Raw genomic sequence first — 27,216 nt, 5'->3', positions numbered from 1 at the left:
CAGCACATTACTTCCTGTTTAATTTGGAGATTTTTTTGTCTTTTCTACAAAAGGGCTCCCTTTTTGTTTTTCTAGCAGTTTTCAAAGTTTAATAAAGCTTCTAAAGCAAATGAAAGTCAGAACGGCATAACTGATTACGTAAGAGTCTGAATATTGTATTGGTTATAGCTGGTGTTGATAAATGCTATACCGTGTCATAGCATCCAGCTCAGTTATCTTGATGGGTATCTTGGAAAATCCAGCAGACTAGAGTGGTGGTTGCTGTAGAGGGCTGAAAGAGAAGTGGAGAATTGTTCTTTTTCTTTCAAGGATCTGTAGTCCCGGAGATCAAAATGTGGTTTTCTGTTGTTGGAAGAACAGAATCCATGGTAAGTCTGTTCAGGTTTCTATCGGGACTGTTTTTCTCTTAAGTTTTAAATGCTATCCCTGTACTTTTTCCTGCTCTCTTGCTTGTTTAAACCTGCCAGTAGTGATTTGTTCGTGTAGCAACAGTGTAATATAGCATGCAGTTAAATATAGTCAGATGTTAATAGCTAACTTTCCAAAATCTAGAAAGAAAAAGCTTAACTAATTTTTTAGCTTGTTCTTGGTATGCACTTCTCAAACTTGTGGAAGTGGCTATTAATACTTAAAGTTTCAGGTGTGATAACTATTGTTTTACTGTGGAAGAGCATGAATAGCATGACCTGTGATATGTTTACTTGTTGTATTAGTTGGCTTTAATCCAGATTCCTCTAAAAGCCTGTTTTTCACTTAAAAGTCTTAGTAGAATAATAAAATTGACATCCCAAACAGTGTATGTAAGGTTTTTAATACTCTTTTTAGACTCTTCTAAAAATACCAGAACATGTGAATACATTGCAGTTAGGATATCCTATATTTAACACATTCACAGACTAGAGGCATTTCAATTCTGTTCAGACTGCTGCTGCACGAGGGAGAGGATTCCAGCGTTCTTCCAAGTGTTAGAGCTGATTTTGAGGATTTACCTTCTCATGCTGGTTACATTCATTAATATTCTGCGATTGAGTTGTTAAAAATATACAGTGCATTTCTGCTTACTGTCATCCTTTTTTACTCTAATGGAAAAAGTTACCTTAAAATATATGCATGTACCTTAAAGTAGTATGTATGAATGTCTCTGTCCTACAGTAAATAGATCAGAGTATATTTTCAAGGTTTTTTAAGAGAGAGCCAGATCAAATATTTTCTTAGCACTTACTGAAATAGGGATAAGATGGTGATGTTTCTTTTTTAGTAGAAGCATTTCAAATATTGAGTGGAACAGTTCATCAATAATTATAGTGGGGAAGGGGTTACTTTTCTAAAAACAAGTGTGTGGGCTCTTACTTGTAAATAGTTTGTGTTATTTGGCAACCTTGTTTGATCTTAAGGTTTAATGAAATCACCCTGAGATGACTTACTGTCTAATGAGTTCCTCATCATTTTATATTTAAGTCAATCTGAAGTGTTAATTTTAAGGAGGGTTTGAGACTAACAGGAATATCAATTTCAATGTGAAATTTTCCTGAACAAATACCTGTTAGGTGATGTATATAGGAAGAACAGATGTTAACATTAATTTTAAATCTTTTTTTTTTAAATTGAAAGTTAGGGTTTTAGTTGCAAATAATACGGATAACATAATACATAACATAATTCTCTATACTGTAAGCTTGCAAATAGAAAGTTAATCACACTTATTTTTTTAATTGTTTATTAGCTCTTTACTTATGTTCCAGGTCTTTAAGACAGAATTTCAGACACTTCACTCTTCCCTCATAACAGCCTTCTTGTGTCTGCACATTCTAAATACTTAAGGAAAATCTTTGACTTTTCCTTCCAGCATGAATTAATACTACTGTTTTCTTATGCTGTGTAAAAACTAAAGCTTATGACAGTACAGCATGATTTTTCTTCTTACTAGTTGAGACCGCAACTTTGCTCAAGTAGAGTGTTTTTTCTTGCTTATATTTAGATTGATACTGCAAATGGGTCACCTAGACGTTATATTTTATGTCTTCTGGAACAAAGGGTTTGTTTGTGTGGCTTTTATTTTTTTATTTATTATAGTGCCAATTCTTCCTTGTACTAACACCTTATATGCAAGCACTTGCTAGCCCACAAAAGTTACAGTGTGCATAGTCTTTAACTAGAATTACGCTACCAGGCTATGTTCCATTCTGGCATTCAAATAATCTAAATGTATTTTAAATGCATGTTAACACAGCATTTTATTTTTAAATTTTCTACTCCCATCGATGAAGAAGACTTTAAGAAATTAAAGTCTGTGTTGACTTCTTCCTGTGTGAATAATACTCTCATTTGGGGTAGAGATTTAGATTGTTAATAGGGTCTGATAGTGTATCCACTGATACTGGATTAAGATGTATCTATCTACCTGAAAGTGAAGAAGCACAAATATGTGTGGAGTAATATACTGTATATTTTCTGCTGTAATTTCTCCTTAGCTACAGAGCCAAGAGTCATTACTTTGAAAAAGTATGCGTGCACACACACTTGTGCAATTATATATATTTTTAATTATTGTTATTTTCCCCTAAAAATAAATCAGCCGTGACATTCTTATTCTGTCCGCGGACCTAATTAAGCTGAGGCATTAGTTCTGGGTTGCCTCGACAGGGAAGTGTCACAGAGTGTTCAATACAACTTCTCCTGGTACTGAACTCTAACTAGCCCTTAGCATGCTGCTGTTCAGAGACAATTTAGAGCAAACATACAGTAAAAAGTTAACTCTTGTTTGGGGCAGTAGAGCTCAAGCAATATGTATTCCTTGAACTCAGCAAAAGATTTTTTTTTCTTTGAAACGCAAGCTAGGTAGATTCAAACTGGCTTGTGTGTTTAATTTCTTTTGTTAAAAAATAAACGTGCCTTTATGGGTTTGTGCAATATCATATAAATCTGAAGTTGCAGCATTTATAACGGTGAAAGATTAAGGAAGACCACTGACTAAAACTTAGGTAGTCTTTTACGAAGGCATTGTATGAAATTTTATGCCTTTACCTACTACTGTTTGTGTTTCATTAGAGCAAAAATAAAGTATAGTTAGGTAGAAACTGTTGCACGCTTGATTTCAGTCTCAGAATATGACTTTAGGCTAATTACTTCCAATAGTTGACGTAGTTGTGTTGGTTTTCATCCAGATATCTTTTGGAAGCCCTCAATTTTCAGCGTACAAGAGAAATCATGTTAGAAAGTCATATACTCTTGCCTAGCACAGACGATGTTACAGTTATTTATGTCTGCATGCCTGCTGCCCATGTTTATCTATTTGCCTTGTGGGGGATTCTGAATGCTGTAATTTGGTTTAAAGAAAATGAAGAAAGTCTACATGCATGCAAGACTACATACAATACTATATAATCTATTGTGACTGTCTCAGGAAGTCCATTATACAACATATGAGGTTCTTTGGTCTCCTGGAAGGAGCAAACTTTAGGAAGATAAAAGATACATTTACTTACTTCCTTTGTACCCAAGTCAATCTTGATTTCAAATGTTCTTTTACTTAGAAACAAAAACAAAACAAAATGTGACAGGCACTTAACTGGAAACCCTTATTCCAGTAAAGAGAACAACAAACCTCTTCAGTCCTTTATATTTACCCCTTTTGAATCTATTTGTAAATAGAGCTTATACGTATGTGGATGAAAAGTTTCTAGGTTATGCTGGATGCTTCAGAATCCAGTTATATTGTACAGCTTGCAGTCTAGCTTTTCTCTGAATTGTAAGTCATGTATTTTTCATTTGTGCAATATATCTTTGCCTGCTAATAATGTTGATTTTCACCACAGGCTGAATCCCCATTTCCCGTTTAGTTTAATTGGAAATGTTTTCACTGCTTGTGACTGTACTTTGTCGAACTCTGAAACTGTTTGGTATTTTCCCACCACCACAGAGGAGAGTTTGAGAGGGGAAAGCAGACGTTTACGTATATGGAGCACGGGTCAATTTTAAAACTCTTTTTAATCCAGGCTACTGCTCGACTCACAGCAGCTGTGGCCACAACTAACAGACAGTAAGCTGCTTCACCTCATTTCTGTACAGCATGCTATAAAATATTTTGTCTAACAATGACAGGTTTTCAAAGCTTCCAAGTAGGTCTGGAGGTAGCAGAGGCCTTCCCTTCCTCTGCCAAACTTTTTTTTTTCTCTGATCTGCACAGGAAAGAAGGTTGCCCTTGCTGCAGGCAGGCTGGGCAGCTACAGAGCTGGCCTATGGACTGACAGCAAGTAGATCAGTGAATCGTAGGCATGCTATGTTCTGTACATAAAGCAGATAAATATGCTTTTTCTCAGCCAGATGCAGACTAGAAAATGCATTCAGCTTTAGGGAATGAGTGTTTGAGGCAGAGGGAGTGTTCAGAAACTTTTACTTTTTGCAAAGAGTACATTTGTAAACTGGCTGCATAGTTTAGTAAACTGGTATTCTTTAAAGTGCTTATAAGCTTGGATTATTTCAATGCTTCTGGACCAGCTACGTGCCAGGGAGGTCAGACTGAGACTTGACTCTGCTGCATAAACTTGCCTTTAAGGATGTTTATAAAAACTTACGAAGATCTTCTGTGTAAACTTAGAGTCTGGAATCAGAGAATTAGCCCTGATAAAAATCAGTACAATCTGCTCTGGGTGTAGGCAGATAAAAGATTTCGGGCCTGATAGCTAGATTTCAGTCATGGGGCAGAACTTTATGGTTTTCTTTAAACACACTTCAGTTGCAGGGTTTTCTTCTGTTTTAAACTGTAGTTTTTTTGAAGTTAAACATAAAATCAATGAAAAAGACCAACTTGGGGAAGCAGTGTCATCCTTGAACTATTATGAGAGATGCCAGGGCCTGATGGTTCAGCAGCGTGTGTGTTTACATGTGTGCAATCTACGTTATTCAAATACAGTTGTCTTTAATTTAATTTTTGCAAGATTATGCAAAATCCAAGCAAGTCTTGGAAATTTTAAAAAAGTATATCTGGTTTCTGCAAACAAAACTTGCAGTCTGGAGTGTCTTGACAAGTAGTCTTGATAGTCTTCCTTTGGAAAAGGTTGGTAACTTTTTGGGGTTTTAATAGATTCAGCCAAACTATAACTGGAGAGTAAAGATGCCTACACTTCAAGACTGCTTTTACATGTTACAAATTATGTGATGCTTGCAAATATTTAAATATTCAAGTACTGAAGGCAAATCTTCAAATTGGTATTGCAAGGTCATTAGGAAGACTTTCTTGAATTTCTTGTAAACATTTAATATAAAAAAAAATATATCTTTTTATTGAAATGCATTTTTTTCTTTAATCAAACATGATTCCGGCGGTTTTTATTGAAAATTATTCATCACTCCAATAAAACTGCTCCAACAAAGCATATGAATCTAAACCGGTATGGGGAAATGATAGATTAGAACAAGTAATGACAAGACCTTACTGTCAGTTGTCTGGAGAATTACCGGTTTGGTTAGGCACAGTACCTGCAGATAGATATGCTTTACAGATGCATTAATTTTACCTTAGTTATTTAATACTACAATTTTGCTAACAACTGGAGAAGTGTTTGTTTTCATGTTTTAATTCAAGTCATGGGTATTAAAATAACTGGGTCACCTTACAGATCCACTGAAACAGCACGAATATTACCAACCTAGCAGAAAGTAGAGCTCATTGCTGTTCCACCAGAGCTTCTAGTGCAGCATCAAGTTGGAGGAGGATAGTAGCTTAACTGTTAAGGGGTTATCACCCCATCAGCCTTTAGCCTGGGGTACCGGTGGGACAGCTTGGTGTCTACTGGCTGTAGGTCTCTGCGTGGCGTGGGTGCTTGGCTTTGTGCCCCAGCTGCGTGTTGTTTCCACCGTTCCATCGTGGCTGCTTATCCTGGCAAGTGCAACATGGGGAGGGGGTGGGGGCGGAAATTTCTGTCTGCTTTTAATGGTTCCGTGGTGACTGAATAACCAGTCTGGGGGCTGGGTATGGTGCTGCCACTGGAGAGGCTGTATCTGATGTTACTGTTCATGCTGTTGCGCTATTTGTTATGTTCCACTTGTATGGAGGATGTGATGTATGTGAGCCAAATTTTCCTGTGCTCGCTACTTACAAGGAAGTTTAATAAAACTCATCTGTCTTGTGGCATAGCGACTCTAGCAGTAAAATGTATTCTTCTTAAGTATTTGCTTTAATTCTGTAATTTTTATTAATTCATTAATCCTGTAGTCTTGTCCATCCACAGTTTTGTACTGTTCTGGTATGTCAGAGTAGTCGTCTTTTTTCAGATCACTGTAGTTTCATATTGTTTTCATTGCCACTGTCTGATTATTCCATAAAAATTATTTTTTTTTTAATTCCCCCTCTTCTGTTTCTACAGTTCTTGTAAGTTTTGAAGCAAATGCAATGTTCTGAGCACAATCCTGTGAGACCAAGGAGGTGCTTGCAAAGCAATGCTAAATGTGAAAACAAGTATGGACTGTTGTGTTGTTTGATAGATGACACATATAAGCTGATGTAATAAAAATAATAATAAAAAAAAGGTTAGTTTGTCTCAAAATCTGGGGTTACAATGGTTGCATTATGCAGCTTGGTCCTTTGGCTTCATGGATATGATTTTTCACAATCATATGATTAATATGACTTTTTGTAGTCCAGCAGAGAATCATAGCAGGATTAGAAGAGAGAAATGTCCATTTGGACAATATGTATAAAATCTTTGCATAAGTTTTTCTGCCATAAATCTGAGTCAGCTGAGCATATTTTTGTATTTTTCTTTTGGTGCATTAAATGCATGATTGGCTTTTCTCAGTATCAGCTTGGTTTTTCTTCCATCCTTCTGCTCCCAGTGAATTAGCAGATTTTTCTGCTTGCAGCCTGTTTGACTTGAAGAGTTGGAATTCCTTAAATAAAGCTATTTTGGGGGGCTGGTATTTTTCTTCACCTTCCAGGTGCATTTTTAACGTGGAAATCTAGCATTTGAACGCCTCTTTTTCACCCCCCTGCCACCTCCCTCCTTCCCTCTTGTATCCATGGAATGACTTAAGTGTATTGTATCAGCATTCTAGAGACTGAAAGTGCACTGACCATAGATGCCAAAATTCTTCTGGAACTTGTGAGAAGTTGCCGTTGTTGCATGAGTTTTCTGTTCTTTTCTACTTTTGCAGACCTTTCAGAATGGTCTTCTGGTCAAGGAATTTATTTCTTCATTTATTCAGTAAAATCTTGACTAAATTACTTTGGTGATGTGTCTTGGGATATTAGCTTACATTTTCCAGTTGTTCTGCTTATTTAGAAGACATTTATAAATGGCAGTTTACAGAGTTTTTGTTAATTTTTAATTTTCCAAATAGAAGTATTTACCCAGGGCTTACTTCCATGCTTTTTGTGGTATCTTAATTACTGGACTTCCTTTCTGTCTAGTAATTAAAAGAAGAAAAAATGCAAAGGCATACAAACAAAAGGCTCAAAAATATAGTATGCCATACCCATTACAATAGAGTTTGTCATCTTCTGAAACTGAAACTAGCTTGAATAATACAGAAAATAATTTGGTTATGCTTTTTTGAAATTCAATGATCAAGGAATAATATTTTCTGAAAAATGTTTCTAACAAGGAGCTTCATAATTGTGTTGGTTTAATAGTAGAAAAACAGTCTGTATTATTTTGATGTTTCCTTGAAAAATAATTTGCCTGGGCAGTTTATGTTAATTTACTAAGTGTAAGTCTGCCCTAGTGAAGTCAGCTTAAATTTTGAGATTTTAGGTTAGTAAAATTCCTATTTGTTACAGTTTAATGAACTTTAAATGTTATAGAAAATGTTTAGGGATTACTCTTCTCTGAATTAACGAAGAAAGTCAACCATATAAATGTATGTCTGTCATTCATATGTCAACATATATATTATGTATATATGTAATTAATAGTTGTTTCTCAGGTCAGATTTTGATATTGACCATTTTCTGCTGGCCCCTGTCTCTCCAAATTCATTGTTCATTGAGATAGCTTTTTGGAAGAGCAGAAAGCTCTCGCTGAAGTTGAAGTTGGTTAAGTGTGTTCCGCAGTCTTTTGTTGTATTTTCAGATGTTGTTCTCTTTGTATTGTAAATGTGTTTTGGTCTGTTTTTGTTGTTGTTGTTGTTTTGTTGATTCATCATGATAGAGAAAAGATAAAACATCTTGTCCTGAAACAAATGAAGTGATAGCTATTGCTAATTTTTCTCTCATAAGCTGCAATTTTCTTGTTCATTAAGTTGTCTGCTATTTTAGTATTTATATGTGTTACTTTGTGGTTTGGGTATATAGTCTGCATTTTTAGTTTCTTCTTTTAACAGGTCAGGATTTCTTGCTTAAAAATAATTGGTTTAAGAAGTTTCATAAGTATTTTTGCAAAATAATCTGGAGGTACCAGCGTGGACTTGCCACTTTTTTTCTAATCAAATTTATAGCGTGTTTTGGGGTTGAATTTACACAATTTATGTATTTTATAGGGTCTGAGAGTTGACTTAAGATATTCGTGTGGACTTCATATGCAGAAGATAGCGTCAATTTGTATGTAGGGTCTACCCAGTTACTTAAGAATGTCCATTGTCAATTCAACTAAAAATCATCAGAAAGAAAAGTCTCTCTTGTTATAAGTAACTTTTCTGTATGTGCGTTTGACAGGGTTGAATGTAGTTGGATGTTGCTGAACAATAAACTAAGGCCTAATTAGTAATTCATTTGAAATTAAACGCAAACTTCAAATTATTGAAGAGTTAGATTTTCATGAGCTACGCAACCTATGAACAGTACTGATGTGATGCTCCCAACAATCGCATCCAAATGAGTGATAAACTCAGGAAGCGTTTCCTGTGTTTTACTTCCTTGCTTTTATTATCTCCATATCCTCGGGTTGTAATTTCAGACACCATCTTATAAGATGTTTCTGAACATGTTTTTGTTCTGCGATAAGAGCTCTTTGAAACAGGGCTACTATGGCAAAAATAAAGTTAGTCCTCTCTTCTAAAACCTTACCTGTCTTCTGTCCTCCTTTAAGTATTGTTACATGCTATATGTAAACCACACAGATGCAATAAAAACAGATGTAAGGGAAATAGAACTTCTGGTGACTTTTAATTGCTGGATTTCTTGGTGGCATTTCATATGTCCATTTCTTGCTTATTCTTTTGACCTGTAGCTCCTTTTGTTCTTGGTCTGTTTCTTGGAGGACAACTCATTATTTATTTACTTTTTACAATGCAGTCTTGTCACTTAAACAAATATTTTTCCCATACATTCTTTTCTTCATTTAGATTTAAGATAAAGACCTCAGTTACCATTCTAAGCAGACTTCTGTATGCAGAAGTATCCTGTGTTTGCCTTTACCTCCCAAGCAGGATTAGAAGATCTATTAAAATTCCTTCTAAATGCAAGAGAATGTTCCCCATTGTCATAGAATTCCTGCAGCAACCTGTAAGTCACAGCAAATTAAGGATTAATTATTCTAATACTCTTACTAAATTTAAGTGCATGCCAGACTTGCAAGTGCAATATGTTAACATCTTTCAACTTGTGCTGTCTTAAAGTATTAAATTACTTCTTAAGATGTGTAAGATGGTTATAAAAAAACAAACTTGAGGGTATTAAGTTGTTTGGAAATGCATGGCTTTGGTTTGGTTACTGGACCTAATTGTTTTCCTCAGTTTCCCACCTGAATCAGTTGTGTACATCCATCTTAAAGATAAGTGAGCTCAAGCATGAAGAAGATTACTTTCAAGAGTCTTTTGATGTTTTTGCTCAGAGCTCGTTAAGGTTCCTGGAGGAAAAAAAAAAAGACATTTATCCCATTGTGTAATTACATCAGTAAAGGTGTTTTGATTTTTTTTTTTCCTTAACAGGATGTATTTTCTTCTGTTCTAAATACACTATTCATGTGTATCCCTTGCTAAAATTAGGGTAATTAAAATGTTTTATGTTTAGGAGGGGAATTGATGGGCTGTGGCAAACTTGGGAAGTGTCTTTTGAGTGTGCTTGCCATGCAGGCTTCAAAAAAAATAAAAAAGATGAATTTCAATCATTTGTAATATATTTTTTCTTCCTGTTTAGTTTCTTTCTCTTTCAGGGTACATATATATGGCTTAGAGTGTGGGTTTTTTTTTTTTTTTTTTTTTTTGTGATGTCCTCCCCCCCCCAAACATTTTGTAAATTGGCTTCCACTAGAATACTGTTGCTCTGCAGACACTAATCAGAGCTCTTACACGAGTAAATGGGTGACAAGTAGCAGGATTTAGGAATCTGATGTGGTTTAAGTTGCTGGGTTAAAACATCATGCCGTTCACGGAACAATGGAGTCTGAGGTTGCTGCAAAGCAAACCTGATTATTTTATGTCACGCTATTTTAACCCATTTGGAAATTGTTTGGGCAGTGTTTAAACTGAAATACCCTGTGTGTTAAGTCAAATTCCATTGGGTGTGTTTTGTATTGCTCATTAAAAAGAATACTTCCCTAGTGCAAGTTCACAGTGTGCTCTTTACATGGGTGAGCTGTTCTGACACTTTAAAAATGAACAGTTCTTGGTGATAATTTTCCTTCTGAAAGGAGGGCTTTTGGGTTTCTTACAGTAGAAATCCCTATTCGGGGTCTGGTGTGGAAGGGCTACCTGATGCCAGCCCTGTATGTAGGGAGGATGTCACCAGCCCTCCCTGATGGACCCAGGCCTCCTGGCAGCCCCCTTTCTTGATGGCTGTGATCTGTCTTACGCTGGGCTGTAAACAATTTTAGGAAAGTGATTTGGTTGAAGACTTAAGTGCTTATTTAGGAGCAGGGGTTGGGGAAGCAGGTCAGCTTAACCTTTGGATAGGCCAGGCCAGGCCTGGGAGCTGCCGCGAAGCGCCCACGCAGCTCCAAGCACCGGAGAGCACAAGCAGGCCGGTGGATTTTGGTCTGACGCTATGCGTCAGTGCCCAGCTAATGTCATCTTAGTGAATTTAACACATGTTCAATGCTGAACCAGGTAAATATTGCTACACTGCTGGCCTTAAACTTTTTAGCTGTGCTTTATGTGTTTTTTATGACCTGGGCTGTTCTTTTGTACTGGTTGTAAAACTGTATTGTAAAAGCATGGAGTAGAGAGGTGTTCCTCATGTTGAAGCTTAGGTCTAGTGTACTTGAGGTATCAGAATTCATAAATACCACGTAATAATTCCCTTTCTTCGGTCCACAACTTACTGTTCTTCTCATTCTCATTGGTTAATAGCTTCTATATAAAACATTTTTCATATGGTTGTCTGCTTTGGCTACGCGTTGTAGCAGTAGCAACCGTTTAGAAGTAAACAGAAAAGATCTTTCGGAGTCGAGTACTGGGCTCATGCAGTTCAGTTTAGGAATATTGTAACCTGTGGTGAGGCTTGTGTTGACTACTTCTGACATAATGATTATGCTCACTTTCTGTTAAGCCCCTCATATTTTACCAACCCTTCATACATGGCTTTTTCAGCTGAAAACTGTGACTAAACAGTGTAGATGATAATTTGGAAGTAGCAAAGAAGAAGCAGTAGTTTTTATTTTGTTGGTTGTACACCTTGAAAAATGTCATAAATTATTACTTACGGGAAGCATTTTCCATTTTTTTCTCAAAACAGGTGCTGTTTATTCACTTTCTGCAAGGATTGTAAAAACAGATTGGTACCACTAGAGAGTTTACTACTGTAGATTAAACTATTTTGTTGCTTCTACAATTTACTGAACTAGTTTTTGAAAATGTTTTGGGGAATTGCAATTGTTTATATATACATATATATATATATATATATATATATAAAAATATATATATTTTCTCAATATGTATATATATATAAAATATATATTCTCATCTGTATATAGATATATGAGAAAATCTGCTGTAGGTTACAATATATGAATCTGGAGAGGGAAAAAAGCATCTCTTTATGCTTACCACATTCTTGCATTCCACAGTCATTTAACTTCTCTACAGCTGTGTTCTTCTGTTCTATCTCACAGCTTTACAGGTAAACATGCATTTGGTATTCAGGATTGGAGAAATTAAAGTGGTCTGGAAAGAATGTTTTCAGTTTTACTGCTACTGGTACACGTAATTGCTTTGCTCATGGAAGAGTAATTTTAATTATGCTGACCTTCATATTTCTTTAAAAGAAAAACAGTTTAATAAGCAGTCTACAAAGAAACCTGTTCTACTGTAATGTCAGTAAGTGATAGGAGAAAAATTCACATGGTACATATGAGAATTTTGCTCACTTTGGAGGTTAGCATGCATGGCTAACTACATGTTAAGGACACAAAAAGGGTCTTAATAACTGTGCAGTCTCCTGGAAGATGGAACTGATGCAAAAATAAGTGTTTCAATAGAAATTAAGAATTTGGATTCCAATGACTATAAAGCTTAGAGGAAAAGTCACAGGAAGATAAGTTAAACTCGATGATGCTTAGTAAGAGGTCTGCCTAAGCATAAGTGAATATAGTAGGCATCTTGTTAGAAACATACTAATAAATGGTGTATAAAGTACACAGGAAAGAAAAGACGTATTTGTCCTACTCTGGGAGTAGATGTGGTAGACGCTAAAGATGTTCTATGTAATCTGAATAAATAGAGACTTATTTTAAAATCATTTTTATACTTTTAAAATTCATTAGCCTTGTGTTAAGTAGGTGACTTGGAGCTAATGCATCTGCTCATAACTTGTCTTAAAAAAAAAAAAAGGCACACAGGAGAAGGATTGACAAACTGTATAGGCTTCAAAAGAACACTTAGAAAAGAAGGAATAGTGAGCAAAATGTCAGCTCCCTTGAAACATGAAGAATCAGTGTAAGGTTTAGAGTGCAAGAACAGTTGGAGAAAAAATCCATCTGATGTGGTATCTTTCAGCTGTGTCTAATAACAGATACTTAGCCAGAAAGTGTAACAGAACACATGTAAGATGTTTCCTCCTAGTTTCTAGCTTTCTGTAATTTCAGATTTTTTTTCCAGTATGTATTACATCTGTATCACTTTTTCTGAAAGCCCTTGGAAGATATTACCGTGAATCTTTGGCCTCTGCAGCAGTCTATTGGCAGTTTCCCAACTGAATTATGAAATCCTTTGGAAAAAAGGTTGTTGGTTTGGTGGTGTTTTTTTTTTCCCTTGGGGTGGTGGGGAGGAGGAATTGTTGACTTTATAAAATATGCTACCTGATAGCATGAGTAAGAAAGTTTTGTCTTGACTGACTAGAGAGATGATAAATAATCCTGTCTGCCATTCGTAATTCCATAGACCTTCGCTTCCTCTCTTGATTGTTTCTAAGCTGAGGAGTCCATAGAGTCCATATTATCTGGTTCTCTCAAGGAAGTAACCCCGTGTTCCTGATCATTCTTGTTATCCTCTGAGCCTCATGGTTCTGCTGGTGCCTTTTTGTAAGGGAATAATGAGAATTACAGTTTTCTAAATGTGAACCCTCTAGTTACATAGTGACCACTGTGTTTTCAGTTTTCTTTGCTCTTGTCTAATAGTTCTGTTGGCTCCCAGACGTTTGAGCTGATATATAAAGATTGCTCTGAAAACAGTAACTAAAAAGATGTTTCTTGAACAGTTAAAGCCAGTTTAGAAACTATTGTATGGGTATTTGTGCAGTTGCAAATGATTGTCTTAATCACTATTTGCAAAAACAGTGCAGGTAACACGGGCTTTAACAGGAGGTTCCAACTTCATCTAAAGTATATGATCATAGTCAAGGATAAGAAAGGTGACACATACAGATACAGTATGATGTAAGTCATGATTAGCAAACTCGTGATCCCCAAATTTCTTGATTAAAGTGTGCACTTTTTAAAGTGGCAGTGCTCTTCCACCAGCTTGCTGTTTCCACCTTATCTTTAACTGTGTTAGGCAGATCTTTGGACACTGGATCCAAGAGGGTGAGATTCTTGCTAGCAGCTGATGAAGCTAAGACTGAATAAAGCAGTTTCAGTCCCAGGTAGCTTTAGAGATATCTGATTAGTCTTGGTCAGTCTGGCTCCAAGAAAAGCTGTTGCTTCATCCCTGCAATTACATGTGACTGTGATCCATGGGGTTGTAACTTAAAGGGGGGTGGATGGACGACTCTTGCTGTTGACTCTTTCGTCCTTTGGAACAGAAGAAGCATGCCTCTACGTATATTTAGTGGTTGGAGGCAGAGGAAGGAGGCCAATCATCTTAACCTTCACTTCCCAATAAGGAGAGGTGATAACTCTTCTGGGCTGTTTATGCCAAAATTGCCCTGATGGGGACCAGTCCCCCCTACAGGGTTGGAGCATTACTTCACATTTGGACCAGTAAAATGCATTTTCCCCTATTACTCCAGTGCTCGGTATCACGTGGTTCTTCTCCAGCCCCTGGTTTTGACTGGTGCATTTTCTATCCAGCAAATTTAGTTATAGCATTGTTTGCCCTTTTTTCTGAAAAACTTGTGAGCCTCGTGAACAACACATTCATTTGGGTCTTCTCTGATAGCTTCCATTCCTTGTGAAAAGTAAAAACTTCCTATCCGTTGTTGAACTAGTTACTAATGTGCATGGACAACTTCCATCTTATCCCATGACAACTTTAAATTCTTTAAGAATTCCTAGTAAGAGATCTTGCCACATACTTTTTGGAGGGCTAGATGTTCTGTCAGCCAGATCAGCATTTTCCATGTGCTTCTTGGTTGCTTGAGGAAAAAGATTTATGAAGCGTGGCTTTCATTTTTCATTGCGTTTATCTAGCTGTCTTCTGACTTGTATTTCTCATAACTTTAACTGATTCTTCTAGTATAAAGTTAAAAAATAATATGCAGTTGTCTGAATGTTTCCTTAGAGTCCTTTCAGAAAAAAAGTGTGTATTTATTTATATATATTTTAATTACCTTTATGTTCTTCCTAGACACAGAAAATGTCTTTTCTTTAGTTATTTTATTGAAGTTCTTTTCTTTTTTTCCCTTTATGTACAACTTATGCAATTGTTCTGAAAAATTTGGACATATAGAATGTTAATCTTGAATCGTGGGACTCAAAGTAAATCCTGTTCTGTGCCTTTTGAATAAACATTTGGAATTAACTCAAGTTTTAATTAATAAAAATTTAATCCTTCACCTGCTTAGAAAAATCTTGTATAATGCTTGCTTTTGAAGAAAATCTGTACTTTTCTACTTTATTTCATTATAATGATGGAAGCCATGAATGCTTTTGCTGACAAAAGAAGTAGAGTTGGAAAAGTGGGGGGGAGAGGATGAGGAATTTGCATTTTCAGTACAAAATCAACCTGGGTGTTATTGTAGAAAACAAAATCTGTGCTCTGAAAACCTAACAGTAGTTCTGTAGTGTTCTTCACAGTGACATGCAGATTAGTTTAAATGATATGGCTTGCTATGCTAAATAGTGTAGTCACAAGTGATTGTCTTACATTATAAGTGACAATTTAAAGGTTTGTGATACTAACGTAGACTTGTGTGGTGTCTTGTAAATTGGAGCACGTGGATGATGCAACAGCATGGCTTGAATAGATGCTCGCGTCCTCATGCCTTAAATCTGTTGGCTGTCTAGCAATATGTTAACAGTCCTTTTAAAATTCAGTGGGATACTTTGAGGCAGATTTTTATGAACAAAATTGTACGGTTCTGCAGTAGACTTAAACAGTGGTTTTGTTAACTCTGAAATACTTACTAGTTGTAACATCTACTTGTTTATTATAAAAGCAAAAGCACTGTTTGTTCCTCTTTGCTAGCTCATTTACTGTCCTAATAACTTTTACTGTAAAAAGCATTTTTTATTCCTTTTGGTCATTAATTCTCAAAGCAGAATAGGCAATCTGCAACTTATCTTGTTAGATTTGGGTATTAGCAAGGGTAACACTGCAGTCTTTTGGAACATAATACACAGGTATCTAAAATAAATAAACAGCATGCATACAGAAGTGCAAATAAGTATTTCTCATTAGAAGGGGATTAAAACAAACTCCTGAAGTGTAAATTTTAGTTGACATATTTTCTTGATTATTGAAGCTTGCATTAAGACCACATATTGTTTGCTTCTAACAGCTTGCAGGTTCAAGAGGCCTAATATTAAAGCCTTCTTTTGATTTTAAGTGACCTTAACTCTCTTCTATATAACTTTTTGTTTTCCTGGTTTGGGGAGGAAAAAAAACTTAGAGGTTTATCTAGCCATGTAAATTTTTAGTAAAATTTATGGAATGCTCAAGAGATTAAATATAAATGTAATAATATCCTTTTCTCTGTAGGGTGCTGGTCAAGATAAACTTGGAATATACGTCAAGTCTGTTGTGAAAGGAGGTGCTGCAGATGTGGTTAGTAATAGTTTTAAACATCAGAATTTCAGAGGTGGAAAAATCCTTTGCAAATACTTTTAAATCCTTTATTTGCTAGTGTGAATGAATTGTTTTCATTTACACCAAGTTAGTGTTGGTGCATGATTTTTTTTTTCTTTCTTGAATATGTAATTAGGATGGTCGTCTGGCTGCAGGGGATCAGTTGCTCAGTGTGGACGGTCGAAGTTTGGTGGGCCTGTCCCAGGAAAGGTACAGAATGCTTTCACTCAGTGTCTTTACATAGAAAAAAAAATAAAGCTAGGGTAGTAGTTAACTGAAAAAAGTCTTGGGCTTCCCACCCCCATACCCCCCCCCCCCCCCCCCCATTAGGCTTTGTCTCTCTTCTTTGTTGTTGTTTTTTTTTTTTCCTTTTTAAATGACTCTCTGTGTAATCTTAGTAACAAGAGTTTTCAGCTCAGAGATGATGTTACACATTTGGGCTGTATCTTTTAGCAAGCTGTTCTTAGCTCTAATTTTTAAATATTTTGGCTTCTGACAATTACCTGCAGAAGCTGGAAATACTTATATGTAAGCGTATCATCTGTTTAGTAAACAGACTAGCTTCTAGCTGTTGTTTTCCTATTTTTTCAACTGATTTTAAGTATTAGTCAGAAAAAATAGTGTTTTGTCAAACAAAAGGTAACTAGAACAAATATGAGGGAATTGTGACATTAAAAAATGATGACAAGGAGAAATAAGTAATACAGTGCCTGATTTTGTTTTATTTGCTCTGACTTCTATTGCAGGGCAGCAGAACTTATGACAAGGACAGGTTCTGTAGTAACACTGGAAGTAGCAAAACAAGGAGCAATTTACCATGGTCTGGCAACCTTGCTTAATCAGCCATCCCCCATGATGCAAAGAGGTAAACAAACAAGAATAATATTATATATAGCAATAACAGCTTTTTTATGACTTAGAATGCAGAAAACACAATAATTCATAGTAACTTGCCAAATACTACTAAAGCATTAAATCAGACGAAATTTAATTGCATAGAATGGAAGCATTTATTTTCTTATCAAAAGTTCATATGATTTTTAAATACTGCTTAAAATTATACTAGTCTAATCATTAATAAGTGTTTTGCATTTGTGCCTTTTTTTAAAAAAAAGAATTTAAATACAGGCCTGGTTTTGAAATAATTTCTATTTTAATTAATGAAATATAACGAATACAAACATCTTTATAACTTCAATAGCTTTTCTATCGCTTACATAAAAGCTTCTCTTCTCCTCATGGAGTATGACTTCCCTGTAACCAGAGAGTGTAATGTAATTACAAAGAGAGAAAAACAAAAACAGAAACCCCAGGAACATGTTTTATTTAGTTTTTAAACTAGAAATACTGAAACCTATCTTCTTAAGTTTGTGTGCCTGATCATAAATTCTTCAGTGTTTCTCCAGTGTTATGTTTTTATCATTGTACTTCACAGAGCTAACATGCAAGTCTTATGTAAAATATTTTTATAAAGGAAGTCCTTTTCTATATATACTATAGAATAGAAAAGAATGGGTTAAAAGAATAAATCCTTATTACCACAGTTTACAACACCATCCCAGTTGCCATATGCCTCTATGAGTCAGCAAGAGACTTTTTAGTAAGGCACATTTGGCTTTACCAAATACTGTTTTATCTTTTCAAAAGCTCTTTTGAAGCCATAAAAATCAAAGGAATCCTGTACCGTTGATACAGAAGTGGAATTGCATATCCGAAGAAGCAAAGATTTTAATAATTGCTTTACCAGAAACTCATTTTTTCTTCTAAATGCAAGGGAACTCTTGGAAGGAGTATGCTAGACAGTAGTTAATATAAGTGAAAGGGGGAAAATATATATCAACTGTTACAGTTTCTGACCGCCGTGGCTCAGGTAAACCCCGACCAAAGAGTGAAGGTTTTGAGCTGTATAACAACTCCACGCAAAATGGGTCACCGGAGAGCCCTCAGCTGCCATGGACAGAGTACAGTGAACCAAAGAAGCTGCCAGGGGATGATAGATTGATGAAGAACAGAGCCGATCATCGCTCCAGCCCCAATGTAGCAAGTAAGAAAGATTATCCTTCTTTTAGAGGTAGATGCCTCTTCCACTGACTTTAAGCTTAGACTGTTGAATTCCAAAGGGGTGATTGGTTTTTTTGTTGTTTGTTTGTTTAAAAAAAAAAAAAGAAAAAAGAAAAAAATTGTTTAAAATAATTATGTAGTAGCAATGTTTTTGGAGTAAGCCTCTTGTTAGAACTATTCAGAGGAAAAATCATACTTCTGTTGTGAATACTGTTGTTTTATTAAGTTATGTAAATTAATATTAACAGGCACATAAATGCTTCCTTTAACTTTCCAACAGATCAGCCTCCAAGCCCTGGGGGAAAGAATGCTTATGCATCTGGAACTACCACCAAAATAACCTCAGTCTCGACTGGAAATCTTTGTACAGAGGTCAGAAGTGGCAAGCAAAATGCTGGCTATTAAACTTTCCTAAGCTATCAATAGGATCAGTGTGCTTGAGTCAAACCAGTGTCTCACTTAAGTATTTCAGCATAACGCTGGTGCTAGTGACTGGGTGGGGGGTTTTGCTTGTTAAAGCTTAATGAAAGATTGAGAAAAGTTTGGGTGATTTTCATGAAATTTTGTTCACGAAGCTGTCACTGCAATTTCTTTGGCTTATGCCAATATTACGTACTTGTTTTCAGACCATAAAAACATTAGTCATAACCACAGTTTATATTTGATACTGGAAAACCTCCATATCTGTTATTCCAGACAAATAATGCTCTCAGAAGGCAAAACAAAACTTATAGGAAATGCATGTTTAGAATAACATTCTGTAGAGATCTGCATTATAAGAAAAATTCTATCTTACGTTCTTTCTACCTTTTTCAGGAACAGACTCTGCCTCCACGACCTGAAGCTTATCCCATCCCAACACAGACCTATACTAGGGAATATTTCACATTCCCAGCTTCAAAGTCCCAGGATCGAATGGGTCCAGCTCAGAGTCAGTGGCCAAATTATGAAGAGAAACCACAGGTCCAGGCAGAAAGTAATCACTCGATCAATAGTACAATGCAGGTCAGAAGCTATTTCTTTCACTGTAAGAAAGGAGGAGGGTGGAGGGAGGGGTGGAGGGACAGAAACTGCTTGATTTCCACTTCCCATTTGCTGAAAGCATTTTTGCAGCAACTCACTATGATCTCAGAGCTGTTGAGGATAAACCATACCGCAGATGAGGGGATAACTGTGCTTCTTCCAAGGCTGACCTGGGTTCAGAAACCCTACTTTTTTACCTTCTTTTTTTTCTCCACAGAATTTGTTATCAAGTTATGTAGACCTGTTATCTCGGATATTTTAAGTCCCTATTACTCAGGATAATGGAGAGTCGACAGTAGTATGGTTTATCTTGTAAAAAGTTTTGTGGTTTTCTGAAAAGTAAACTAAACCTTCTAAGGAGGTTTATGTGGAAAAATCTCTTCGCTTGCAGGGCGCATTGGTTAAGTGACAGTGAAGTATTAAAAATTAAACAGAACAGTATTTTGAAACTTATCCAAGGTCTTCACTGAAACACATTCCCTTTTCAGATAAAAATAAAAAAAAAGGAAAAAACTTTAAAGCTGCATGATTTTTTTTGCTTGCATTGATCCTGCCCTGTTACCAAAATGCAGATGCTTCTTGACCTAAAATGAATTTACAACCACTGTACCTTTATAAAAGTCAAAAGAAAGATAATGTTCTATTCTTTGTAAATGATGACTTTTCATTTCCTGTATGGATTTGAGTAATCTTGGTTGTCTGAATCCAGTCGCTGCGTCATCTTTTTTTTTCCTCCTAATGCACCAGAGACAGCATCATCACTCAAAAATACGTATTTAGAGAGAGAAATTGTTGTTGCTGTTCCTAATTTGTGATAAAAGCTGAGCCTCACACCAGGCTTGGTATGTTGTTACTTTTTGAAAAGCAATGTCATCTAAGTTACATTGATACTGCATCATAGAAGCAAAGGAGAGTAGTATCTCTGCCCTAATGGGATGAGCTGCCATCTGGACGTGCACCTCTCCCCTGCTTAAGGTGCAAGCTTAAGTGAGTAGCTTAAATGAGGCAGTTAAAACTGATGAGATGAACCCCATCTGTTAAAGTTCTTGACAGATGCTGAATTTGAGCTATGGTCTTAAGGCTGAGAACATTGAAGAAATGTTTTCATAAAGCAAGCAACTAGAAGCTTTTAGCTCCCTACAAGCATTGGAAGCGTACACAATTTTTCCCCACCATGCAATACTTCTAAGTTGACATTAGAGGAAAATAGATCTAATAAATAAATAAAATCTGTTAAATCTTTACAGTGAAAGCTGGGCTTGTAAAAGCTGCCCGAAGCTACTGACTGATGTGAAACGCCTGTTTTCTGTACTGAACGCATTAGCAAACTGTTTGCTTAGGTGCATCTTTACAGCAAATCTAACACAAATAGCTGTGTGTTCAGATCTGCTGGACTAACAGAGCATAAAAAATACACTTGTTCATCTCAAAGAAGGCATTCTTTTGAGGTCACAGTTAAGGTCACTGATGGGGGGAAAAAGAAAAGGAGTTTGCTTTGTTAGTCTTCTCTCGGTTGTTGATAATTGGTACATTATGTGTTCAGTGCTTAGTACTTCCTAACATTCAGAGCATGAACATTTGCTTCAAGAAAATCATTAACAGATTTGATAAGCCTAATTTATGGCCCAGTATTCCCTTTCAGGAGGTAGTACGGTGCAATGAGACCTCAAGCTTGAATACAAAAAGACTTGGGTGTTTGACACACTAAGAAAGTGATAAAAGCACAGACCAAAGTCTGTGCCCCAAATGCAGGTAGAACTGCATTGACTGCATATGACTGCCCATATTCCGCACCCATGAATGACTGTCATAGTGAGAGCTTCCAGCTGGGTCATCTCCCTTATTAACGGAGGAGGGTGGGCAGAGGCTCCCTCGTCTTTCTGTTTGTCCTCCCAATAGGAAAAGTGTTCATCAAGCCAGCTGAAGCCTGAATGGCAGAGCTGGTGTGCTGGAGCTGCTGTGCAAGCTGCCAGGACTCTTGTGTGGGGTACGAGGGGGTGTCAGGGAGAGGCCTGAGAAATTGTGAGAGCTGGGGAAGTTTTTGGCTTAAGCTCCATTTTGCATTCCTCCTTCCTCCCAGTCCAGGTTTCCAGCCATTTGAGAGGTTGCAAAATCTTCTATCACTTGTACAAGCTTAAAGAATTGAGAAGAGTATTTTATTATTGGTTTTGGGAAACTCACTGGGCATGGAAATGCTGAACTTCACTAAAAGCAATTACCTTCACCAATAAGAATGCAGTTTGTGAGCCATTTAGGCTTTTAGGATTTCAAATATGTTTTAATATAGAAAGACCATGAAATAGATGCTTTGTTTAATTTTTTCCAGCGCGTGGCTCGTTCCCAGGAAGAACTCCGAGATAAAGTTTTCCAGCCAGACAGGAATCGTTTGGAAGTTGTTATACGGAAGGACGTGGAGTACATTGATCGGAAGTCAGACAGCGATCAGTGGATGAATTCATCTGTGGATTCCAGCACCTCTAGCCAAGAACACCTGAACCATTCATCCAAACCAGTTTCGCCTGGTTCTTGTTTAACTAAAAGTGGACCTGGCCGCTGGAAAACTCCGGCTACGAGCCAGCCCACTCCAGTGGCCATTTCCCAGCCCATCAGAACAGATCTTCCTCCGCCACCACCACCTCCTCCAGTGCATTATGCAGCTGAATTTGATGAACCACAAATGGATTTGCCTCTGCCTCCCCCTCCTCTGCCAAATCAGATAGGAACACAAGCATCTTCCCAGGTGGCTGCTGCAGAGCGTAAAAAAAGAGAAGAGCATCAGAGGTGGTATGAAAAGGAAAAGGCACGCTTGGAAGAAGAACGAGAAAGGAAGCGTCGTGAGCAGGAGAGAAAACTGGGCCAAATGCGTTCTCAGCCCCTAATTCCTGCTCAGCCTGTGGTTCCTCCTGTTTCCCTCCAACAAGTGAAATCAGAAAAACCTTCAACTTTGCAGAGGCCTCAAGAAACAGTCATTCGAGAGTTGCAGCCACAGCAGCAGCCTCGGACTATTGAGCGGAGAGATCTTCAGTACATTACGATCAGCAAGGAAGAACTGTCCTCCAGCGATAGCCTCTCTCCAGATCCCTGGAAACGTGATGCTAAGGAGAAACTGGAGAAGCAGCAACAGATGCACATCGTGGACATGCTGAGCAAAGAGATTCAGGACCTTCAGAACAAGCCTGATCGTACAGCCGAAGAGAATGACCGTCTGCGCAAACTCATGCTGGAGTGGCAGTTCCAAAAGCGGCTTCAAGAGTCAAAGCAAAAGGATGAAGATGATGATGAAGAGGAGGATGATGATGTGGATACTATGCTCATCATGCAGCGACTGGAGGCAGAAAGAAGAGCAAGGGTAAAAGGGGATAATCCTTTCTAGATAAAAGCATAGTAAATGTTTATCTCGGTGGGTTCTCTGGATTTGTTTATTTTGATGTCCTTATAGGGTAAAGGAGGATGGAGCTGTCTTGAATGTCTTTGATTTTTAAAATCGCTATAGGAGCCATCACTAGCTTACAGTGGCTTTACCATTTAAGTGATGAAAGTACCATAGCTACCTATTAGAGAATCTAAGTCGGAGGTCAAATAAATTTGACCTTTTCTGGTTGTGGGTGTAGAAATTCTCTTTAGATAAAGGGATTTTGCTGTGTAGCTGGAGCACGATTAGAAAGTTAAATATGGGATGGAATTTGTTTACAGGAACGCAAGCAAAATGATTTGAAATTACAAAAATCTGTAGCAGAATTGGGGACAAAAAAAATCCTGTTTTATTTCTTTTTTTGTTCCTCAGGTAGAGTTACCTATCAGAGTTCTTATTTATAGTCTTGTGCCTGTAAGACTGAATACCTCCTGTTTCCAGGGAACTGAGGTTCCACCATGTTGGTCCTCTCCAAGTAGAGGCTGGAGTATGAGGCAGACGTTACTTCTACATTTACCACCACCTCAGTGGTGACACCAACAGTGCTGGGTGGAAGCGTTAGTATGAGCCTTGTGCTTTTGGGGTGTTGTAACAACTCATGTACTCTGCCAAGGGCTCCAGCTCAAATGTAGCCAGATTTTGCCTAGTGTACAGTTTAATCAGTATTTGAAAAGGCTTGCTTACCTTACCTTCAGTACCGTGAAAGCTCATAATATAATTAATGAGATAATGCAACTGAATAGTATGATAAAGCTTTTATCACTCCACTGGTGGTGGTTGTCTCTCAGAATCTCTTAAATCTGTTGTTACTGGGAAGCAATTCCTATAGGAGAATCGGTTTCTCTTTTCTGAATAATAGCACTGATACCAAAGTTGCATACCAATAGCTGTGCTCTGAAAGGCTTAAAAACTAGCTCTGTAATACACTGTATTCTGTTTATCTTGAATAGCTGGCTTAGTTCTGTGATAAGCAGTTTTTACTTGTTGAGAAATGTTTGCATGTGTATTTCAACATTCAGAAATTGCTATCAGCTTGAGTAGGATTTGAGTTCAGGATTGTTTTGGCCGCTTGATTTCCTAAACTTACTCTTCTCACATTTGCTGCAGTCTGCATTGCTTTCCTTTTTTCTTGTGGCTAACTGTATTGCTGGTTAAAACAATAGATACCTCAAGCTTGGAAACTGAAGAAAGGAAAGTTTAAATGTATAATTGGCAAACTGATTGTGTTAATAATATGTTACTTGTAGCACATAGGCAGTTATCTGTAGACATAAAAATTATCCATATAAAACTGCCATTTTTACACACAGTCTTTAACGTTTTACTGTAACAAAACTTAAAAAAAGAAAAGTCTTTTGTCGTTAATAGAAAGCCAGTTGTGTTGTATAAAATAACTGTCTTCTCTGCAAGTGCTGGATTTAAAATACTATTTGTGCATAAAGGTCTTCCTTCATTTTGGAACATTTTGAAACTAAAAACCACTAGTTGTCTGTTTGCTTCAGTTGAACTGCATAAAGTTTGCATTTGAGTTGCATTTCACTGTCTGTACTACAAGAGATGCAATAAATAGCATCTCTAGAGAAAACCTGAGTTTCCAATGAGTCAAACCAGTACTGATATAAAAAATGGATTATTTGATTGTTTGCATTTCTTTATTTCAGGAATTTGCCAAATTCAGTTCCTTTTCTAAAGCAGCCGACTTAACAAATAAAAGAAAATGCTTTTAAAATAGAACAAGTCTAACCTATCTTTGTTTTCACTGTGCATCTCTCTTTTTTCCCCTTTCTTACTACCTGCAGCAGACTGCTGTGCCAGCAATCTCTGTTCTAGATTTGGTATGTTCCTTTCCCTTTAATATCTCTTTCACGTTTCAATTTCTGATTATTAATAACCATCCTATGTGCTTGGATGATGATTTGCCATCCTTGGGTGTTCAAAAATCATTTAGATACAATTAACAGTAAGTTAATTGTACGCATGCATTTGAATGTTTCCAGATGTGGTGACTCATTTCCCTGTGTTTCTCTCCTTTTAGATGTTATGTTCTGCTTGCAGGCTTGGTTTGTTTGTTGTAGCAGTGCTCTGATATAAAGCTGTGTATTTGATGTTTTGTAATTGTGTTTATAAAATCTACTAAGCAGTTCATACGAACAAATTGTGAGGTAAGATTTCTTCCTTTCTCTTTCCACCCTTTCAGGCTTTAGAAAAGCTTTAGCAACACCATTCCCTTCTGATTTGAAGTGAAACTGTCCTGAGACCCTACTAATACAGATCATTTAAATTCTGTTGATAACAAACTTACATAGCCTATTATATCGGCTGTCAGGTTCCCATCCTACCCTGTGATGGCTTAACACGCTCTTTCAGCACATGCTGAAACCTGCTGTTTACAGGTGTTAAAATCTTCTCATTAAAGTAAAAGTGGATCGTAAACTCAGAAATTACTTCTGAACTAATATTTCCAACTAGGTCATGTAAAAACACAATTACTAAGTTAGCATATTTTATTTTCTTAAATTTCAGTTTCAATTCGTTAATACCATTCTCTGTCATCTGAAATATGACAGGCTTTTAAACTGGGCAAGTAACTGCTATGAATTCAGTTAATTCTGTATTTCGTTGCTCTCGGTGGAAATGGCTACGTGGAAAAAAAACGTGTTCTGTCTCTGGAAATATATCACCTTCACGGTGTATTCTCTGTAATTAGTGCCCTAGCTTGAAAGAAGGGTAATGCTTGCAAGTCCTGTTAGTATAATTCATCTGTGGTGCTGGAAAAAGCTGTAAATATCACTGCTCAAAATACGGATTTGGATATTAAGCACTTTTAATATGCATACTTCAGTAAATGTATCTGAGGTGTTCAGTTTTGTTTCTGTGTGGTATATCAGTGTCAAAGAGGTGAAGCATGTAAGCTTTGGACAAGCCAGGAGTCATGGAATTTTCAGACTTGGTATCTGTCAATATTTTTTTCTTATTATTGCTCCTTTATTTATTTGCTTTTTGCTTAAGCCTTGGTCTGTGGACCTGTGACCAGGTAGATAAAGTTCTTTGCCAAGCAGGCTGTAAACTTCTGGACCTTTCTGCTACAGAAGGTTGTGAAGGCAAACAGTATCAGCAGCTTTAAAAAGGGATTAGACGAATGCATAGATATCACGCCTGTAAGTAGCTAATCAAAGGATTACTCAAGGGTGTACCAGCTGACATCTCTACTACAATGCTGGGGAAATACTAGAGGAACGGACCACAGAAATGGCCAGGCTCACGTGCAGCTCTCCTTGCCCTTGTCAGACACGGAATACTGTGCCAAATGGATCAGTGGCCTGAATCAGCAGAGCATTTATGGTGATCGTAAATGTAGCCTTAAAAAAAAAAAAAAAAAAAAGCTAGTTCTGAACTAGATTATGTTGAAAGCCATAACCAGCAAATACCTCTTTTTTTTTTTTTTTTTTTTTTTTTTAGAATTTCATTTTTTTCTGATTTTCATACTGTTCACATGACTGGGTATAGTTGCATCTCTCCTATGCCACTTCATATACTCAAGAACTTCCTTCTTTTTAGAAAAACAAGTACACTTCAAAATGCTCAATGCTTTTCTGTCTGTATGTTTGACATGAGCATTGGTGATATCTATTCTGCTAATTAAATGGCACATAAAAGCAGATGAATCAATAATGCATGAATTGACAGCTTGCCTAGTGGTTGTGTTTTTAAAATCCCTGGGCCACTAACAAGTCTGACCCAGCTTCAGTTTACATCTATACCTATTATTTATGACAAGTTCATCTGGAGCTTTATTTAAAGCATTCTAAGCAGTGCTTGGAGAAATTCATTTTATTTGGAATCTGAGACTCGCTGAATGCGTGCCAGTCCCATGCGTATCTTCACATTTCTGATACTCCAGACTCCTCTCTACTTCTCCCTCCCTGTTGTTCTCCTCTGACCCTCAGCTGAGGGCCGTGTAGGGATCTTGAAACTGTGTGAGTTCAGTTTGGATTGCATGCTGTTGTATGCAACCACCAACACACATCTTTGAGCTCTCTGGCACGCCTTGCCATCCCAGTGCTCTCCCTGCCTTGGTCTGTGAAAGCTCTGAAGCAGAAACTAGTTCACTAATTGTTAAAGAAATGAACTGTCCCTCTGTGATAGCTGCTGTATTCCCACTTGTGCCTTGTATATCGTTTCTGGCCTTTTTCCTAGGTATTATGTTTAGAATATGTTCCCACTCAGATGGGTTGTCTTCCACAATTATTATGGTCACGTGTTGACATCGGTTCCCACATGGCACCCTGCCCAGTTTTCCCTTCTTTCTTTAGTTAAGGTCACAAGAAAATAAAACAAATCAGTCCTACTGCCACATTAATTTACTTAGAAATATTTTGTTGTTCAAGTACATTTGAATAGGG

General features: G+C 37.0%; 1 protein-coding gene across 27 annotated transcripts in view; it reads left to right on the top strand.

The window, feature by feature from the left end:
• Positions 1-27,216, top strand: part of AFDN (afadin, adherens junction formation factor) — a 134,377-nt gene that overhangs the window by 95,891 nt on the left and 11,270 nt on the right. For 12 of the 27 annotated variants that reach the window (XR_013948098.1, XM_080583987.1, XM_080583986.1 and 9 more), the window contains 8 exons: positions 16,231-16,296; positions 16,454-16,527; positions 17,064-17,182; positions 18,167-18,361; positions 18,659-18,750; positions 19,195-19,383; positions 21,728-22,750; positions 24,613-24,648. Coding sequence is in view for 26 of the 27 variants with exons in the window: in XM_080583987.1 (XP_080440113.1) it covers positions 16,231-16,296; positions 16,454-16,527; positions 17,064-17,182; positions 18,167-18,361; positions 18,659-18,750; positions 19,195-19,383; positions 21,728-22,750; positions 24,613-24,648 (1,794 nt within the window). In the remaining variant the exon portion in view is untranslated. The remainder of the gene's footprint in view (positions 1-16,230; positions 16,297-16,453; positions 16,528-17,063; positions 17,183-18,166; positions 18,362-18,658; positions 18,751-19,194; positions 19,384-21,727; positions 22,751-24,612; positions 24,649-27,216) is intronic. The other 15 variants (XM_080583992.1, XM_080583984.1, XM_080583975.1 and 12 more) reach the window with 3 other exon arrangements.

This window comes from Anser brachyrhynchus (assembly GCF_964034855.1).
Source record: "Anser brachyrhynchus genome assembly, chromosome: 3".
NCBI lineage: Eukaryota > Metazoa > Chordata > Aves > Anseriformes > Anatidae > Anser > Anser brachyrhynchus.
The sequence above is the reverse complement of the archived record's forward strand: the minus strand, read 5'-3'. Positions and strand labels throughout refer to the sequence as shown.